The 20530-nt window shown below is 47.5% G+C and overlaps 1 protein-coding gene across 9 annotated transcripts in view; it reads left to right on the forward strand.

The window, feature by feature from the left end:
* The window catches only part of mast2 (microtubule associated serine/threonine kinase 2), a 303372-nt gene that overhangs the window by 173658 nt on the left and 109184 nt on the right, over positions 1-20530 (forward strand). For all 9 annotated transcript variants that reach the window (XM_046300154.1, XM_046300155.1, XM_046300156.1 and 6 more), the window contains one exon: positions 10547-10578. In XM_046300154.1, coding sequence (XP_046156110.1) covers positions 10547-10578 — 32 coding nt within the window. The remainder of the gene's footprint in view (positions 1-10546; positions 10579-20530) is intronic.

Genomic DNA, 20530 nt, shown 5'->3' on the forward strand with positions numbered 1-20530 from the left:
TGTATTAGAGAGAGAGAGAGATGTGTATTAGAGAGAGAGAGAGATGTGTATTAGAGGGAGAGATGTATTAGAGAGAGAGATGTGTATTAGAGAGAGAGAGAGAGATGTGTATTAGAGGGAGAAATGTGTATTAGAGAGAAATGTGTATTAGAGAGAGAGATGTGTATTAGAGAGAGAGAGAGAGATGTGTATTAGAGAGAGAGCTGTGTATTATTAGAGAGAGAGCTGTGTATTAGAGAGAGAGATGTGTATTAGAGAGAGAGATGTGTATTAGAGAGAGAGATGTGTATTAGAGAGAGATGTGTATTAGAGAGGGAGATGTGTATTAGAGAGGGAGATGTGTATTAGAGAGAGAGAGATGTGTATTAGAGAGAGAGAGATGTGTATTAGAGAGAGATGTGTATTAGAGAGAGAGAGAGATGTGTATTAGAGAGAGAGAGATGTGTATTAGAGAGAGAGAGAGATGTGTATTAGAGAGAGAAATGTGTATTAGAGAGAGAGAGATGTGTATTAGAGAGAGAGAGATGGGAATTAGAGAGAGAGAGATGTGTATTAGAGAGAGAGAGATGTGTGTATTAGAGAGAGAGAGAGATGTGTATTAGAGAGAGAGATGTGTATTAGAGAGAGAGAGATGTGTATTAGAGAGGGAGATGTGTATTAGAGAGAGAGAGGTGTATTAGAGAGAGAGATGTGTATTAGAGAGAGAGAGTGTATTAGAGAGAGAGAGAGAGAGATGTGTATTAGAGAGAGAAATGTGTATTAGAGAGAGAGAGATGTGTATTAGAGAGAGAGAGATGGGAATTAGAGAGAGAGAGATGTGTATTAGAGAGAGAGATGTGTGTATTAGAGAGAGAGAGAGATGTGTATTAGAGAGAGAGAGAGATGTGTATTAGAGAGAGAGATGTGTATTAGAGAGAGAGAGATGTGTATTAGAGAGGGAGATGTGTATTAGAGAGAGAGAGGTGTATTAGAGAGAGAGATGTGTATTAGAGAGAGAGAGTGTATTAGAGAGAGAGATGTATTAGAGAGAGATGTGTATTAGAGAGGTGTATTAGAGAGAGATGTGTATTAGAGAGAGAGCGAGATGTGTATTAGAGAGAGAGAGATGTGTATTAGAGAGAGAGAGATGTGTATTAGAGAGAGAGATGTGTATTAGAGAGAGATGTATTAGAGAGAGAGATGTGTATTAGAGAGGTGTGTTAGAGAGAGATGTGTGTAAAGTGATGCTGCCGTGTAAAGTGGTGTGTGTGCGCGTGTGTGCGTGTGTGTGTGCGTGTGTGTGTGTGTGTGTGTGTGTGTGTGTGTGTGTGTGTGTGTGTGTGTGTGTGTGTGTGTGTGTGTGTGTGTGTGTGTGTGTGTGTGTGTGTGTGTGTGTGTGTGTGTGTGTGTGTGTGTGTGTGTGTGTGTGTGTGTGTGTGTGTGCGCGCGCGCGCTCTGGATAAGAGCGTCTGCTAAATTACGTGTGTGTGTGTGTGTGTGTGTGTGTGTGTGTGTGTGTGTGTGTGTGTGTGTGTGTGTGTGTGTGTGTGTGTGTGTGTGTGTGTGTGTGTGCGCGCGCGCGTGATATGCCAGGCCACTACTGATGGATTATTTAACTCCCTCTCCTCTGGTCCTCTGTTCTGGCCCACTCAGCAGCCCTGTCCTTCTGTCAGTCAGTCACCATGGCCTCAGGGAGGTTGTCTGTGCCCACTCTCCAGCCACCCTGCTGGCACTGCCAGGCCTGTCACTCACCCCTCTCCTCACTGACAGAGCAGGCAGGGGGAACAGAGACATGGCTGTCTGTCTGTTAGCTATTGACTAGTGGACACACTTCTACCACTGACAGAGGGTTGGGTTAGACACTTGGTGAAACCTTGGCCTACATCTGTCAATTCAACATTTCTTTATCTGATCTGTCTAGTAGCTATAACTATACACAGGGTGGGAGTGTTGGGTTCCGTCAGGCCGTATTTCACCTGTAAAGTTCATGTTGTTATGTGCATTTAGCTCAGGGGCGTATCTCTTATATCTGCCTACATCAGCAACCCGCCAAATGTCCTGGCTGAGTGTACTTGATCAGATTACCATGTGGTACAGCCCACTCTCTCCTTTCCTTATCTCTCCTTTCTGTCTCTCTCTCCCGTTCTCTCTCCTCTCCCTATCTCTCCTCTCTCTCCCGTTCTCTCCTCTCTCTCCCGTTCTCTCCTCTCTCTCCCGTTCTCTCTCCTCTCCCTATCTCTCCTCTCTCTCCCGTTCTCTCCCGTTCTCTCCTCTCTCTCCCGTTCTCTCCTCTCTCTCCCGTTCTCTCTCCTCTCCCTATCTCTCCTCTCTCTCCTCTCTCTCCCGTTCTCTCCTCTCTCTCCCGTTCTCTCCTCTCTCTCCCGTTCTCTCTCCTCTCCCTATCTCTCCTCTCTCTCCCGTTCTCTCTCCTCTCTCTCCCGTTCTCTCTCCTCTCTCTCCCGTTCTCTCTCCTCTCTCTCCCGTTCTCTCTCCTCTCTCTCCCGTTCTCTCTCCTCTCCCCTCTCTCCCGTTCTCTCTCCTCTCGCTCCCGTTCTCTCTCCTCTCCCTACCGTTCTCTCCCGTTCTCTCCCGTTCTCTCTCCTCTCTCTACCGTTCTCTCCCGTTCTCTCTCCTCTCTCTACCTTTCTCTCCCGGTCTCTCTCCTCTCCCTACCGTTCCCTCCCGTTCTCTACCGTTCTCTCTCTCTACCGTTCTCTCCCGTTCTCTCTCCTCTCTCTACCGTTCTCTCTCCTCTCTCTCCCGTTCTCTCTCCTCTCTCTACCGTTCTCTCCCGTTCTCTCTCCTCTCTCTACCGTTCTCTCCCGTTCTCTCTCCTCTCTCTACCGTTCTCTCCCGTTCTCTCTCCACTCTACCGTTCTCTCCCGTTCTCTCTCCTCTCTCTACCGTTCTCTCCCGTTCTCTCTCCTCTCTCTACCGTTCTCTCCCGTTCTCTCTCCTCTCTCTACCGTTCTCTCCCATTCTCTCTCCTCTCTACCGTTCTCTCCCGTTCTCTCTCCTCTCTCTCCCGTTCTCTCCCGTTCTCTCTCCCGTTCTCTCTCCTTTCCCCTATCTCTCCTATGTCTCTCCTCTCCTCTCTCTGTCATGATGGTTGGACCTAGAGGAATATTGATGCTTGTATTCCATCAAGGAGATTGCTTTTGGCTTTTTGTGCTGTGGCTGCCATCCAGACTGTCACTCCATCTAATTTCATCATCACCCTGCCTTTGAGAGGTTACTTGGCCGGCTGGTATGTACGTGCGTGTGGGTGCGCTTTTGTGTGCTCCTGTGCGTGTGCTCTTGTGTGTGCGTGTGCTCTTGTGTGTGCGTGTGCTCTTGTGTGTGCCTGTGCTCTTGTGTGTGCCTGTGCTCTTGTGTGTGCGTGTGCTCTTGTGTGTGCCTGTGCTCTTGTGTGTGCGTGTGCTCTTGTGTGTGCCTGTGCTCTTGCGTGTGCCTGTGCTCTTGTGTGTGCGTGTGCTCTTGTGTGTGCCTGTGCTCTTGTGTGTGCGTGTGCTCTTGTGTGTGCCTGTGCTCTTGTGTGTGCCTGTGCTCTTGTGTGTGCGTGTGCTCTTGTGTGTGCCTGTGCTCTTGTGTGTGCGTGTGCTCTTGCGTGTGTGCTCTTGTGTGTGTGTGTGCTCTTGTGCGTGTGCTCTTGTGCGTGTGCTGTTGTGTGTGCGTGCGTGGAAGGTCTTTCAGACAGCACGAGAGCTGCTGTTTCTCAAACAGCTCCTTCGTTGCTGCTGGAGTTAAACATGTTTTTCTAAGCCCAATCATTGCGTAACAATTCTAAATGCAATCGTGTGTTATAAACAGTTTTGATGTCCACAATTTTAATAGCTACTATTTGTATTTCTCAACTGCTAATTGAAGTGTGCTTCCCATTCGCTATTCAAGTGCATATAGGCAACTGTAGGCAGGCAGTATGCATTTTGAAAACAGACTTAATTGATTGTTGACCATTTCTGTCACGTTCTATCGTTCTGTCACGTTCTATAGTTCTGTCCCGTTCTATAGTTCTGCCACGTTCTATAGTTCTGTCACGTTCTATAGTTCTGCCACGTTCTATAGTTCTGTCACGTTCTATAGTTCTGTCACGTTCTATAGTTCTGTCACGTTCTATAGTTCTGCCACGTTCTATAGTTCTGTCACGTTCTATAGTTCTGTCACGTTCTATAGTTCTGTCACGTTCTATAGTTCTGCCACGTTCTATAGTTCTGTCACGTTCTATAGTTCTGTCACGTTCTATAGTTCTGTCACGTTCTATAGTTCTGCCACGTTCTATAGTTCTGTCACGTTCTATAGTTCTGCCACGTTCTATAGTTCTGTCACGTTCTATAGTTCTGCCACGTTCTATAGTTCTGCCACGTTCTATAGTTCTGCCACGTTCTATAGTTCTGTCACATTCTATAGTTCTGTCAAGTTCTGTCACGTTCTATAGTTCTGTCACGTTCTGTCACGTTCTATAGTTCTGTCACGTTCTATAGTTCTGTCACGTTCTATAGTTCTGTCACGTTCTATAGTTCTGCCACGTTCTATAGTTCTGTCACGTTCTGTCACGTTCTATAGTTCTGCCACGTTCTATAGTTCTGCCACGTTCTATAGTTCTGCCACGTTCTATAGTTCTGTCACGTTCTATAGTTCTGCCACGTTCTATAGTTCTGTCACGTTCTATAGTTCTGTCACGTTCTATAGTTCTGCCACGTTCTATAGTTCTGTCACGTTCTATAGTTCTGTCACGTTCTGTCACGTTCTATAGTTCTGTCACGTTCTATAGTTCTGCCACGTTCTATAGTTCTGTCACGTTCTGTCACGTTCTATAGTTCTGTCACGTTCTATAGTTCTGTCACGTTCTATAGTTCTGTCACGTTCTATAGTTCTGTCACGTTCTATAGTTCTGTCACGTTCTATAGTTCTGACACGTTCTATAGTTCTGTCACGTTCTATAGTTCTGTCACGTTCTGTCACGTTCTATAGTTCTGCCATGTTCTATAGTTCTGTCACGTTCTATAGTTCTGTCACGTTCTATAGTTCTGTCACGTTCTATAGTTCTGCCACGTTCTATAGTTCTGCCACGTTCTATAGTTCTGTCACGTTCTATAGTTCTGTCACATTCTATAGTTAAAAAAAAATCCAATGTATTTAATTATCCAGTAACCAAAGGTACAATCCTAGTCAGATTAGTAAACCCTGCTAGTTGTTGCATCTTTCTACCTCCCCTCTTTCTACTTTTCTAACGGATATTTTCATCTCTGTCACATGAAATCAGTCACATGAAAACACTCGCATGTGCAGTGTGCTTTTGACAACACTATTTTCCCCTAATTTCATTATGGAATGAACATTCGCCCGTAGCCTTCTGCCCTGCACTTATAATGTGAAGGAGTTTATCTGAGCATTCTGTCTGATCTGTTACATCAGCCTTTAAAGTTTTTTTTTTGATGTGGCTAAAAGCCCTACTGGTTGTATGAGTTTTGGAATAAGCTATTTCTTTCTCAAATAGAACGACAAGCTGACAAATAGAATAGGTCAACTTTTCTGCTATGGTGGATAGTAGATTGACATTCTGTAGGCTAGTGATTTTACTGTTCGTTACTCGTCTTGTTGGTAGTTATTCTAACATCATCAAAGTGTGCGTTGGAATTCGGTAAAGAGGCACATAATTTCATCCTTGAGTTGCATGTTCTGTTCAGATGATTTACCTGAATGTGATTTGTACCATTCTGAGCAGTGTGGCTGGACGCCCTAATCAGGTGATGCACCCAATGCATATGGGTCTGGTACATTTATCAAATGTTATTAAAGGGCTGCCTGTCAAATGTCCGGCGCTACATTACAGAAACCCTGCTGTGTGTGCGGGCAGCAAGTCTTCAGTAGTGTGTCTCAGGGGTGTTGGGGAGGAGGTGAATATCCTCACTCTAAGATGGGGGGCAGCAAGTCTTCAGTAGTGTGTCTCAGGGGTGGAGGGGAGGAGGTGAATATCCTCACTCTAAGATGGGGGCAAAGTCTTCAGTAGTGTGTCTCAGGGGTGGAGGGGAGGAGGTGAATATCCTCACTCTAAGATGGGGGGTAGCAAGTCTTCAGTAGTGTGTCTCAGGGGTGTTGGGGAGGAGGTGAATATCCTCACTCTAAGATGGGGGCAGCAAGTCTTCAGTAGTGTGTCTCAGGGGTGGAGGGGAGGAGGTGAATATCCTCACTCTAAGATGGGGGCAGCAAGTCTTCAGTAGTGTGTCTCTGGGGTGTTGGGGAGGAGGTGAATATCCTCACTCTAAGATGGGGGGCAGCAAGTCTTCAGTAGTGTGTCTCAGGGGTGGAGGGGAGGAGGTGAATATCCTCACTCTAAGATGGGGGGCAGCAAGTCTTCAGTAGTGTGTCTCAGGGGTGGAGGGGAGGAGGTGAATATCCTCACTCTAAGATGGGGGCAGCAAGTCTTCAGTAGTGTGTCTCAGGGGTGTTGGGGAGGAGGTGAATATCCTCACTCTAAGATGGGGGCAGCAAGTCTTCAGTAGTGTGTCTCAGGGGTGGAGGGGAGGAGGTGAATATCCTCACTCTAAGATGGGGGGCAGCAAGTCTTCAGTAGTGTGTCTCAGGGGTGTTGGGGAGGAGGTGAATATCCTCACTCTAAGATGGGGGGTAGCAAGTCTTCAGTAGTGTGTCTCAGGGGTGTTGGGGAGGAGGTGAATATCCTCACTCTAAGATGGGGGGCAGCAAATCTTCAGTAGTGTGTCTCTGGGGTGTTGGGGAGGAGGTGAATATCCTCACTCTAAGATGGGGGGGCAGCAAGTCTTCAGTAGTGTGTCTCAGTGGTGAAGGTGAATATCCTCACTCTTAAGATGGGGGGCAGCTGCAGCCACACACAGTGACAGAGATGCTGAGAGTCTTCCTTTCACAATACACAGGGTAATGTGTGGGTGGCTGGTTGGCAGAATGTACTTCTTCTCTCTTTCCTCTCTCCCCTCCCTCCTTTCCTCTCTCTTCTCCCTTTCCTCTCTCCCCTCCCACCCTTCCTCTCTCTTCTCCCTTTCCTCTCTCCCCTTCCACCCTTCCTCTCTCTTCTCCCTTTCCTCTCTCCCCTCCCACGCTTCCTCTCTCTTCTCCCTTTCCTCTCTCCCCTCCCACCCTTCCTCTCTCTTCTCCCTTTCCTCTCTCTTTTCCCTTTCCTCTCTCTTCTCCCTTTCCTCTCTCTTCTCCCTTTCCTCTCTCCTCTCCCCTCCCACCCTTCCTCTCTCTTCTCTCTTCTCCCTTTCCTCTCTCTTCTCCCCTCCCACCCTTCCTCTCTCTTCTACCTTTCCTCTCTCTATCCTGAACCCTCATAATAAAGCTGTATTAATGAAAGTATCCTGTCTTGTGTCACTGTGTTGCCTGGCCTTCCTCTTCCTCCTCCTCCTCCATGGAGTTAGTGGGTCTGGTCCTGCTCACTCCAGTCCCCTGATAAGATCTATACATCAGCCGGTCTGCTGAGCTCTCCAGCTGAGCTCTGAACAGGCTAATTGAGTTGAGGCCTCTTGGCCTTCAGAGAGAGGGGAATAGAGTGAATGTGTTACCGGGCTCTGCAGCACACAGACACGCTGTCAATGACATTAGTCCTGTTCTGTTCTCCAATGGAATCAGCCTGTTTACTCCTGAGGGCTATGTTGTTGTTGTTGTTGTTGTTGTTGTTCATTTAGAGACTCTAGAAAACGCAGAGTTCCGCTGACTCAGAAGCCCCGACTTACTCACACTAACACTCCACATTGCGGAGCATAGACACACACACACACGTGTTTTCTCCCACGCACTGCATTAGCTCATCATGCACTAATAATTCATAATACTATCAGTACTATCAGTGCTGTGGAGACGGCCATCCTGAGTCGGGGGGAGAGGTGGGGAGACGGGCAGGGAGGGAGACAGGGAGGGAGGGAGGGAGACAGACAGGCAGGGAGGGAGACAGACAGGCAGGGAGGAAGACAGACAGGCAGGGAGGAAGACAGACAGGCAGGGAGGAAGACAGACAGGCAGGGAGGAAGACAGACAGGCAGGGAGGAAGACAGACAGGCAGGGAGGAAGACAGACAGGCAGGGAGGAAGACAGACAGGCAGGGAGGGAGACAGGCAGGCAGGTAGGGAGACAGGCAGGCAGGTAGGGAGTCGGGCAGGGAGACGGGCAGGGAGTCGGGCAGGGAGTCGGGCAGGGAGACGGGCAGGGAGTCGGGCAGGGAGACGGGCAGGGAGTCGGGCAGGGAGACGGGCAGGGAGTCGGGCAGGGAGACGGGCAGGGAGTCGGGCAGGGAGACGGGCAGGGAGACGGGCAGGGAGACGGGCAGGGAGACGGGCAGGGAGACGGGCAGGGAGTCGGGCAGGGAGTCAGGCAGGGAGTCAGGCAGTGGGCTTGATAGATCCACCATGGTTGGTTATTTGGAGCAGCAGATGCCTGCAGTACAGGCTCAGAATACTGCTCCCTATATCAATCTGTCTTTCAGTCTCTTTCTCTCCATTTCTGTCTTTTTCTTTCCGTCTGTTTGTCTTTGTGACCAGGTGCTTTCTCTCCAACAGTCATGTTTTCTCCCCCATACTTTCTCTCTCTCTGTGTTCTGTCTTTCAGGCAGTAGTCAGATAGTTCTGTGTTGGTGCTTTGTCTTTGAGTACACATCATTTGTTATTGAGACCAAAGCAGCTGTTGCTGTGAACATGTTGGCCAAGGGGCTAGAGACCTGCTGTTGTAGCGACAGAACCTGCTGTTGTAGCGACAGAACCTGCTGTTGTAGCGACAGAACCTGCTGTTGTAGCGACAGAACCTGCTACTATAGCTACAGAACCTGCTGTTGTAGCGACAGAACCTGCTACTATAGCTACAGAACCTGCTGTTGTAGCGACAGAAGCTGCTATTATATAGCTACAGAACCTGCTGTTGTAGCGACAGAACCTGCTGTTGTAGCGACAGAACCTGCTACTATTGCGACAGAACTTGCTACTATTGCGACAGAACTTGCTACTATTGCGACAGAACTTGCTACTATTGTGACAGAACCTGTTACTATATAGCTACAGAACCTGCTGTTGTAGTTACAGAACTTGCTACTATTGCGACAGAACTTGCTACTATTGCGACAGAACTTGCTACTATTGTGACAGAACCTGTTACTATATAGCTACAGAACCTGCTGTTGTAGTTACAGAACTTGCTACTATTGTGACAGAACTTGCTACTATTGCGACAGAACTTGCTACTATTGTGACAGAACCTGCTACTATATAGCTACAGAACCTGATGTTGTAGTTACAGAACTTGCTACTATTGCTACAGAACTTGCTACTATTGCTACAGAACTTTCTACTATTGCGACAGAACCTGTTACTATATAGCTACAGAACCTGCTGTTGTAGCTACAGAACCTGCTGTTGTAGCTACAGAACCTGCTGTTGTAGCTACAGAACAATGCTGTTGTAGCTACAGAACCTGCTGTTGTAGCTACAGAACAATGCTGTTGTAGCTACAGAACCTGCTGTTGTAGCTACAGAACCTGCTGTTGTAGCTACAGAATCTGCTGTTGTAGCTACAGAACCTGCGGTTGTAGCTACAGAATCTGCTGTTGTAGCTACAGAACCTGCTGTTGTAGCTACAGAATCTGCTGTTGTAGCTACAGAACCTGCGGTTGTAGCTACAGAACCTGCGGTTGTAGCTACAGAATATGCTGTTGTAGCTACAGAATATGCTGTTGTAGCTACAGAACCTGCTGTTGTAGCTACATAATCTGCTGTTGTAGCTACAGAACCTGCTGTTGTAGCTACAGAACCTGTTACTATATAGCTACAGAACCTGTTACTATATAGCTACAGAATCTGCTGTTGTAGCTACAGAACCTGCGGTTGTAGCTACATAATCTGCTGTTGTAGCTACATAATCTGCTGTTGTAGCTACAGAACCTGCTGTTGTAGCTACAGAACCTGTTACTATATAGCTACAGAATCTGCTGTTGTAGCTACAGAACCTGCTGTTGTAGCTACATAATCTGCTGTTGTAGCTACATAACCTGCTGTTGTAGCTACAGAACCTGTTACTATACAGCTACAGAACCTGCTGTTGTAGCTACAGAACCTGCTGTTGTAGCGGCAGAATCTTGTCCTCTAAACGGAGAGCAGTTTCTCTGGCTTAGCCCTTGCTATTGGTACTCCTCTGCCACCTAGTGGATGTGTTTGAGAACTGAAGGTCAAGGAATCTAATTTTGATGGAAATAACCTACTTTTAGATTGTATATTTACACTGAACAAGCTGTGAATACCTGTCATTGACCATTAAAACATAAACCATTGATCACCATGATGTTGTGCTCTGTGTACACCACCTGTAAACAATACAGCGCTATTTACTTTGCTACTCATCCAATTGAGATGGTATCACAGTGCCACCTAGTGTAATTCTCAGGGTATTCATGACACATGCTTTTCCTCTTGATGTCAAGCAGAAATGTCTATTAAAGCAGAATACATTTCATTTACATCCCAAATAGCAAACCAAATTAACACTGTATTCATCCATATTTCTAACTGATGACAACCACACTGACATTTCTCTCTTTCTCTCTCTCTTGCAGAAGGAGCTCAGTCTTCCAAGGAGGGCCAGTTTGTGAGTACTTGTCACCATTCTATCTCTTCAGACCCCTGAGTGCAGAGACGTCTTTCTCTCTGTCTGTCTCTAAACAGGAAAGCCAGATCTATTGTACTGTAGCAGCCAGATCTATTGTACTGTAGCAGCCAAATCTATTGTACTGTAGCAGCCAGATCTATTGTACTGTAGCAGCCAGATCTATTGTACTGTAGCAGCCAGATCTATTGTACTGTAGCAGCCAGATCTATTGTACTGTAGCAGCCAGATCTATTGTACTGTAGCAGCCAGATCTATTGTACTGTAGCAGCCAGATCTAGTGTACTGTAGCAGCCAGATCTAGTGTACTGTAGCAGCCATAGATAGTGTACTGTAGCAGCCAGATATAGTGTACTGTAGCAGCCAGATCTAGTGTACTGCAGCAGCCAGATCTAGTGTACTGTAGCAGCCAGAGATAGTGTACTGTAGCAGCCAGAGATAGTGTACTGTAGCAGCCATAGATAGTGTACTGTAGCAGCCATAGATAGTGTACTGTAGCAGCCAGATCTAGTGTACTGTAGCAGCCAGAGATAGTGTACTGTAGCAGCCAGAGATAGTGTACTGTAGCAGCCAGAGATAGTGTACTGTAGCAGCCAGAGATAGTGTACTGTAGCAGCCATAGATAGTGTACTGTAGCAGCCAGAGATAGTGTACTGTAGCAGCCAGAGATAGTGTACTGTAGCAGCCAGAGATAGTGTACTGTAGCAGCCAGAGATAGTGTACTGTAGCAGCCAGAGATAGTGTACTGTAGCAGCCAGAGATAGTGTACTGTAGCAGCCAGATCTAGTGTACTGTAGCAGCCATAGATAGTGTACTGTAGCAGCCAGAGATAGTGTACTGTAGCAGCCAGATCCAGTGTATTGTAGCAGCCTTCAAGGACCCCATTGTGTGTACTGTAGCAGCCTTCAATGACCCCATTGTGTGTACTGTAGCAGCCTTCAATGACCCCATTGTGTGTACTGTAGCAGCCTTCAATGACCCCATTGTGTGTACTGTAGCAGCCTTCAAGGACCCCATTGTGTGTACTGTAGCAGCCTTCAAGGACCCAATTGTGTGTACTGTAGCAGCCTTCAATGACCCCATTGTGTGTACTGTAGCAGCCTTCAATGACCCCATTGTGTGTACTGTAGCAGCCTTCAAGGACCCCATTGTGTGTACTGTAGCAGCCTTCAAGGACCCAATTGTGTGTACTGTGTGCTGTATAACACAGCCTTGAAGACCGGTGGAAAGAGGAACATGGAGTTAGAGAAAGTTGATGAGGGTCTTACTCTGCTGAGGAGGACTTGAGGGACCTGTTGCCGGGGCATGGTCTGTGAGCTCATCCATCCAAACATAGGATTGTGTAACGGCTACACTGAAACGGACACTACCATTGGTGGAGCTCTCTAGATCACTGTTACTAAGATGAGATGGAGAGGGGTCTGCTGAGAAAATGATAAGAGAGGACAGTGAAATAGAGGTGAGAGACTGAGAGAGGACAGTGAGAGAGAGGTGGGGGTGAGAGACTGAGAGAGGACAGTGAGAGAGAGGTGGGGGGAGAGACTGAGAGAGGACAGTGAGAGAGATGGGGGGAGAGACTGAGAGAGGACAGTGAGAGAGAGGTGGGGGGAGAGACTGAGAGAGGACAGTGAGAGAGAGGTGGGGGGAGAGACTGAGAGAGGACAGTGAGAGAGAGGTGGGGGTGAGAGACTGAGAGAGGACAGTGAGAGAGAGGTGGGGGTGAGAGACTGAGAGAGGACAGTGAGAGAGAGGTGGGGGTGAGAGACTGAGAGAGGACAGTGAGAGAGAGGTGGGGGTGAGAGACTGAGAGAGGACAGTGAGAGAGAGGTGGGGGTGAGAGACTGAGAGAGGACAGTGAGAGAGAGGTGGGGGTGAGAGACTGAGAGAGGACAGTGAGAGAGAGGTGGGGGGAGAGACTGAGAGAGGACAGTGAGAGAGAGGTGGGGGGAGAGACTGAGAGAGGACAGTGAGAGAGAGGTGGGGGGAGAGACTGAGAGAGGACAGTGAGAGAGAGGTGGGGGGAGAGACTGAGAGAGGACAGTGAGAGAGAGGTGGGGGGAGAGACTGAGAGAGGACAGTGAGAGAGAGGTGGGGGTGAGAGACTGAGAGAGGACAGTGAGAGAGAGGTGGGGGGAGAGACTGAGAGAGGACAGTGAGAGAGAGGTGGGGGGAGAGACTGAGAGAGGACAGTGAGAGAGAGGTGGGGGGAGAGACTGAGAGAGGACAGTGAGAGAGAGGTGGGGGGAGAGACTGAGAGAGGACAGTGAGAGAGAGGTGGGGGGAGAGACTGAGAGAGGACAGTGAGAGAGAGGTGGGGGGAGAGACTGAGAGAGGACAGTGAGAGAGAGGTGGGGGTGAGAGACTGAGAGAGGACAGTGAGAGAGAGGTGGGGGTGAGAGACTGAGAGAGGACAGTGAGAGAGAGGTGGGGGTGAGAGACTGAGAGAGGACAGTGAGAGAGAGGTGGGGGGAGAGACTGAGAGAGGACAGTGAGAGAGAGGTGGGGGGGGAGAGACTGAGAGAGGACAGTGAGAGAGAGGTGGGGGGAGAGACTGAGAGAGGACAGTGAGAGAGAGGTGGGGGTGAGAGACTGAGAGAGGGGGTGAGAGGACGGTGAGAGAGAGAGAGGACGGTGAGAGAGAGGTGGGGGTGAGAGAGAGAGAGGACGGTGAGAGAGAGGTGGGGGTGAGAGACTGAGAGAGGACAGTGAGAGAGAGGTGGGGGGAGAGACTGAGAGAGGACAGTGAGAGAGAGGTGGGGGTGAGAGACTGAGAGAGGGGGTGAGAGGACGGTGAGAGAGAGGTGGGGGTGAGAGACTGAGAGAGGACAGTGAGAGAGAGGTGGGGGGAGAGACTGAGAGAGGACAGTGAGAGAGAGGTGGGGGAGAGACGAGAGAGGACAGTGAGAGAGAGGTGGGGGTGAGAGACTGAGAGAGGACAGTGAGAGAGAGGTGGGGGTGAGAGACTGAGAGAGGACAGTGAAATAGAGGTGGGGGTGAGAGACTGAGAGAGGACAGTGAGAGAGAGGTGGGGGGAGAGACTGAGAGAGGACAGTGAGAGAGAGGTGGGGGTGAGAGACTGAGAGAGGACAGTGAGAGAGAGGTGGGGGTGAGAGACTGAGAGAGGACAGTGAGAGAGAGGTGGGGGGAGAGACTGAGAGAGGACAGTGAGAGAGAGGTGGGGGTGAGAGACTGAGAGAGGACAGTGAGAGAGAGGTGGGGGTGAGAGACTGAGAGAGGACAGTGAAATAGAGGTGGGGGTGAGAGACTGAGAGAGGACAGTGAGAGAGAGGTGGGGGTGAGAGACTGAGAGAGGACAGTGAGAGAGAGGTGGAGGGGATGAGAGTGAGAGAGGGGGTGAGAGGACGGTGAGAGAGAGGTGGGGGGATGAGAGTGAGAGAGGGGGTGAGAGAGAGAGAGGACGGTGAGAGAGAGGTGGGGGGGATGAGAGTGAGAGAGAGGTGGGGGGATGGTGAGAGAGAGAGAGGATGGTGAGAGCGAGAGGGGGTGAGAGCGAGAGGGGGTGAGAGCGAGAGGGGGTGAGAGCGAGAGGGGGGTGAGAGCGAGAGGGGGTGAGAGCGAGAGGAGAGAAGGGGGTGAGATGGAGAGAAGGGGGTGAGATAGAGAGAGGGGGGTGAGATAGAGAGAGGGGGTGAGATGGAGAGGGGGATTGAGATGGAGAAGGGTGAGAGCGAGAGAGGGCGGGTGAGATGGAGAGAGGGCGGGCGAGATGGAGAGAGGGGGCGAGATGGAGAGAGGGAGGGCGAGATGGAGAGAGGGGGGTGAGATGGAGAGAGGGGGTGAGATGGAGAGAGGGGGGGGTGAGATGGAGAGAGGGGGTGAGATGGAGAGAGGGGGGAGAGCGAAAGAGGGAGAGGGGGTGAGAGAGAAAAAGGGAGGTGAGAGATAGAGAGGGGGGGGGGTGAGAGAGAGGAAAGTGGACTGCTATAGCCAGTCAGATCTCCACTGGGCCCTACAGTGGGGATCATCAACTCGATTCAGCCGAGGGCAGACATGGAACAGACCATTTCTCCTCAGTTTACCGCAAACGTCATATGCTATAGCATGCTATGGAGTGTGGATACCAAAGAGATACAGAATATAGGCTAGACAAGACATAGTGATTTATACTTCTACGTAATGACTTTCCATTAAGACCGAAGAGGTGTGATGTGACAAATGGAATTTTAACCTTTAAACTGCCATTTAATTTTTCGGTTTCCATTAAAGTGATAAAGTTACATAAAAATAACATGTGAATTCACAACGCAGCTGCACTTCCTTCCCATTTAACTTCTCAAAGTATTATCATACAGGACTGCAGTCGCTTGTCTTTCTCTGCCATTTTACCAACTGTTAACAACCATGATGTAGAGGTGGAGAGTCGACTCCAAAATAATTGATTCCTCGACTCCTTACACACAGACTCTTATTTCACTGTCAAGATTTTACTCCGACTCCTAAGGTTCAGTATTTCTGGAACGGAGGATTTGCCGTACTTCCAAGAACACAAACACTTACATCTTTCATAGCGAGAGATGGAGAGAGGGGGAGGGGTACAGTATTTGCAGGTCGGCCACCAGGCAGACAGAGTCAGAACAGTTCACTAGGCCTGTCTCTCAGCAATCAAAAGCTTTATCTCGTAATTTCTTGGCTTGCAATGTTTCGCAACTTCAGTTATGCAGGGCCTATCATCAATGAATAGGCTAGGATATTGAGATGAGCGAGATACTTCACTTCACATAGTCACACACAGTAATAACTGTGCATGTCCACGGGTCTGCTTCACACTGTTACAGCGTGTTGGCCAGGGCACCAAAACAGGGGAGAAGTTGAGCTTCGCGCTTCAACACACTTAGTTGTTGCGGAAATTGACCCACGTTCTCCATCTACGTGAAATAGATTTGTTTTTTTTATTATTATATTTTTGCCCCCCTTTTCTCCCCAATTTCGATCTTGTCTCATCGCTGCAACTCCCCAACGGGTTCGGGAGGCGAAGGTCGAGTCATGCGTCCTCCGAAACATGACCCGCCAAACCACGCTTCTTAACACCCTCGTAAAACTGACTATCCTGCCAATCCTTGACTTCTGCAATGTCATTTACAAAATAGCCTCCCAACACTCTACTTAGCAAAGTGGATGTAGTCTATCATAGTGCCATCCGTTTTGTCACCAAAGCCCCATATTCTACCCACCTTTGCGACCTGTATGCTCTAGTCGGCTGGCCCTCGCTACATATTCGTCGCCAGACCCACTGGCTCCAGGTCATCTATAATAATATAATATAATATATGCCATTTAGCAGACGCTTTTATCCAAAGCGACTTACAGTCATGTGTGCATGCATTCTACGTATGGGTGGTCCCGGGGATCGAACCCACTACCCTGGCGTTACAAGCGCCATGCTCTACCAACTGAGCTACAGAAGGACGCTAGGTAAAGCTCCACCTTATCTCAGCTCACTGGTCACGATAACAACAACCACCCGTAGCACATGTTCCAGCAGGTAAATATCACTCATCATCGCCAAAGCCAACACCTAATTTGGCTGCCTTTCCTTCCAGTTCTCTGCTGCCAATTACTGGAACAAATTGCAAAAATCACTGAAGCTGGAGTCTTCTATCTCCCTCACTAACTTCAAGCATCAGCTGCCAGAGCAGCTTACTGATCGCTGCAGCTGTACACAGCCCATCTGTAAATAGCCCAACCTACTACCTACCTCATCCCCATATTAAAAAGAAAAAAAGAACTATGCTCTTTTGAAAACCAGTATTTCTACTTGCACATCATCATCTGCACATCTATCACTCCAGTGTTAATTTCTAAGTTGTGATTACTTCGCCACTATGGCCTATTTATTGCCTTACCTCCTTACTCCATTTGCACACACTGTACATAGATTTTTATATTGTGTTATTGACTGTACGTTTCTTTATTCCATGTGTAACTCTGTGTTGTTGTTTGTGTCACACTGCTTTGCTTTATCTTGGCCAGGTCGCAGTTGTAAATGAGAACTTGTTCTCAACTGGCCTACCTGGTTAAATAAAGGTGAAATAAAATAAAATAAATAAATTTTAAAAAACACTCGCCCGCTTGACCCAGAAGCACAAAATGTGTTGGAGGAAGACGCTGGGCCAACCATTCAACTGACAACAGAAGCCGGCCTGCCACACGAAGACGCTGGGCCAATTGTGCGCTGCCTTAGGGGACTCTTGGTCATGCACGGTTGTGACACAGCCTGGGATCGAACCCAGGTCTTTAGTGACGCCTCAAGCACTGAGATTCAGTGCCTTAGACCGATGCGCCACTCAGGATACCCTGGTTAGATATTTTTATTAACGTTAAAAATCCCAGTTTAAAAACTTTTTAAAAAACAACATTTTAACGTTTATATGTTAACACCCCAACGCATACAGTTGAAGTCGGAAGTTTACACTTCGATTGGAGTCATTAAAACTAGTTTACATACACTTATATTGGAGTCATTAAAACTAGTTTACATACACTTAGATTGGTGTCATTAAAACTAGTTTACATACACTTAGATTGGAGTCATTAAAACTAGTTTACATACACTTAGATTGGAGTCATTAAAACTAGTTTACATACACTTAGATTGGAGTCATTAAAACTAGTTTACATACACTTAGATTGGAGTCATTAAAACTAGTTTACATACACTTATATTGGAGTCATTAAAACTAGTTTACATATACTTAGATTGGAGTCATTAAAACTAGTTTACATACACTTAGATTGGAGTCTTTAAAACTAGTTTACATGCACTTGTATTAGAGTCATTAAAATGAGTTTACATACACTTAGATTGGAATCATTAAAACTAGTTTTTCAACCACTCCACAAATATCTTGTTAACAAACTATAGTTTTGGAAAGTCGGTTAGGACATCTACTTTGTGCATGACACAAGTCATTTTTCCAACAATTGCTAAAAGACAGGTTATTTCACTTATAATTCAGTGTTTCACAATTCCAGTGGGTCAGAAGTTTACATACACTAAGTTGACTGTGCCTTTAAACAGCTTGGAAAATTCCAGGAAATTATGTCATGGCTTTAGAAGCTTCTGATTGGCTAATTGACATCATTTGAGTCAATTGGAGGTGTACCTGTTGATGTATTTCAAGGCCTACCTTCAAACTCAGTGCCTCTATGCTTGACATCATGGGAAAATCAAAAGAAATCAGTCCTGTAAAATAAATGTAAATCTCCACAAGTCTGGTTCATCCTTGGGAGCAATTTCCAAATGCCTGAAGGTGCCATGTTCATCTGTACAAACAATAGTACGTAAGTATAAACACCATGGGACCACGCAGCTGTCATACTGCTCAGGAAGGAGACACGTTCTGTCTCCTAGAGATGAACGTGCTTTGGTGCGAAAGTGCAAATCAATCCCAGAACAAATGTATCTATATCCACAGTAAAACGAGTCCTATAAGGTACAAATCTGTCGTTCTGCCCCTGAACAGGCAGTTAACCCACTGTTCCTAGGCCGTCATTGAAAATAAGAATTGGTTCTTAACTGACTTACCTTGTTAAATAAAGTTTAAAAAATATTGACATAAGCTGAAAGGCCGCTCAGCAAGGAAGAAGCCACTGCTCCAAAACCGCCATAAAAAAAGCCAGACTATGGTTTGCAACTGCACATGGGGACAAAGATAATACTTTTTGGAGAAATGTTCTCTGGTCTGATGAAACAAAAATATACAACTGTTTGGCCATAATGACCATCGTTATGTTTGGAGGAAAAAGGGGGAGGCTTGCAAGCCGAAGAACACCATCCCGACCGTGAAGCACTGGGGTGGCAGCATCATGTTGTGGGGGTGCTTTGCTGCAGGAGGGGCTGGTGCACTTCACAAAATAGATGGCATGAGGATGGAACATTATGTGGCGATATTGAAGCAACATCAGTCAGGAAGTTAAAGCTTGGTCGCAAATGAGTCTTCCAAATGGACAATGACCCCAAGTATACTCATAAAGTTGTGGCAAAATGGCTTAAGGACAACAAAGTTAAGGTATTGGAGTGGCCATCACAAAGCCCTGACCTCAATCCTATAGAAAATGTGTGGGCAGAACTGAAAAAGTGTGTACAAGCAAGGAGGCCTACAAACCTGACTCGGTTACACCAGCTCTGTCAGGAGGAATGGGCCAAAATTCACCCAACTTATTGTGGGAAGCTTGTGGAAGGCTACCCGAAACGTTTGACCCAAGTTAAACAATTTAATGCAATGCTACCAAATACTAAATGAGTATATGTAAACTTCTGACCACTGGGAATGTGATGAAAGAAATAAAAGCTGAATTAAAGCTTTCTCTCTACTATTATTCTGACATTTCACATTCTTAAAATAAAGTGGTGATCTTAACTGACCTAATACAGGGAATATTTTGGATTAAATGTCAGGAATTGTGAAAAACTGAGTTTAAATGTATTTGGCTTAGGTGTATGTTAACTTCTGACTTCAACTGTAGGTAACGTCTGCTAAATGACTTAAATGTAATGTAATGTAAATGTAGTGTTACTTTAGCCTGTGTGTGTGGTTGAGCTGTCACACAGTGTCACCTGGTTGCATGTCTGGGTGTGTTCTGTCTGTCTCGAAGGCTTGACTGACACAGGGTAAAGGTGAAAGGTCATTAGGGTGCAGCAGAACTGTAGCTCTACAGTCTCACCCTCTCTCTTCCTTGAACAGCTCAGTATCCCTCACTGGATCCATGCTGCTGGTCTATTTAGAACCCTGGTGCCCGCCCGCCAGCCAGCCATTCACGGGCTCCGTTCTGAAAACTAACCCCAAAACTCAACACAAAAGTTGTTTATTTTATCTCTAGTACCCAACAGTGTCTTTTGAAGACAGGCCTGCCTTGTGAAAGTCTGTCTTTATTTCATCCCAGTTGGGTGCTGCGGGGTAGTTCGTGTGTGTGTGTGTGTGTGTGTGTGTGTGTGTGTGTGTGTGTGTGTGTGTGTGTGTGTGTGTGTGTGTGTGTGTGTGTGTGTGTGTGTGTGTGTGTGTGTGTGTGTGTGTGTGTGTGTGTGTGTGTGTGTGTGTGTGTGTGTGTGTGTGTGTGTGTGCGCGCGTGTGTGTTTGCGTGTGACTTTATGATAGTTTCACTTCATTTGTGTCCTCTCTCGCTCTCTCTCTCACACACACACTCACACATCATCCTCCCGTTTATACCCACAGTTGTACTACTGTATCTGCTCTCTATTCTCTAACCACAGTCTAACCTAATCAGAACCTAACCCTGTATTGGAGTGTACTGTAACAGTTAACTACCTCTGCTGATGGCCTTATGGAATAGGTCCTAGACTGTTATAGTAGATTAGTCTGGGTAATGACAGTCTCATGTCCTGTAGCCGTGTGGTCGTACGTCAGTCCACTAATCAGGCGGGATTAGCCTAGTGATGCTACAGCGCTAAGCTAGTTGTAACCAAAGCCTCTACTGTAGCCTGATTGATTCAGATCCATTGTCCCTGCCGTCACTGCATGTGAGCTGCATTTAACCCACACGTAGACAGGCTCCCTCGCCAGGAATGTACCTCTGATTCCCAAGACAGAGAGAGAGAAGAGGGGGGAGGGAAGAATAGCTAGCCAGGGTAAGACGGGGATGATGTGTAGAGGGGGAGGGAGGACTAACCAGGACAAGGCAGGGTAAGACAGGGATGAGGTGTAGAGAGGGGGAGGGAGGGAGGGCTAGAAAGGGTAAGACAGGGATGAGGTGTAGAGAGGGGGTGGGGAGGGAGGCTAGCCAGGATAGGACAGGGTAAGACATGGATGAGGTATGGAGAGAGGAGGTGGGAGGAAGGGCTAGCCAGGATACAGCATGGTAAGACGAGGATGAGGTGTAGAGAGAGGAGGTGGGAGGGAGTGCTAGCCAGGATAAGGCAGGGTAAGACTGGGATGAGGTGTAGAGAGAGGAGGTG

This window comes from Oncorhynchus gorbuscha, linkage group LG15 (assembly GCF_021184085.1).
Source record: "Oncorhynchus gorbuscha isolate QuinsamMale2020 ecotype Even-year linkage group LG15, OgorEven_v1.0, whole genome shotgun sequence".
Classification (NCBI taxonomy): Eukaryota; Metazoa; Chordata; class Actinopteri; order Salmoniformes; family Salmonidae; genus Oncorhynchus; species Oncorhynchus gorbuscha.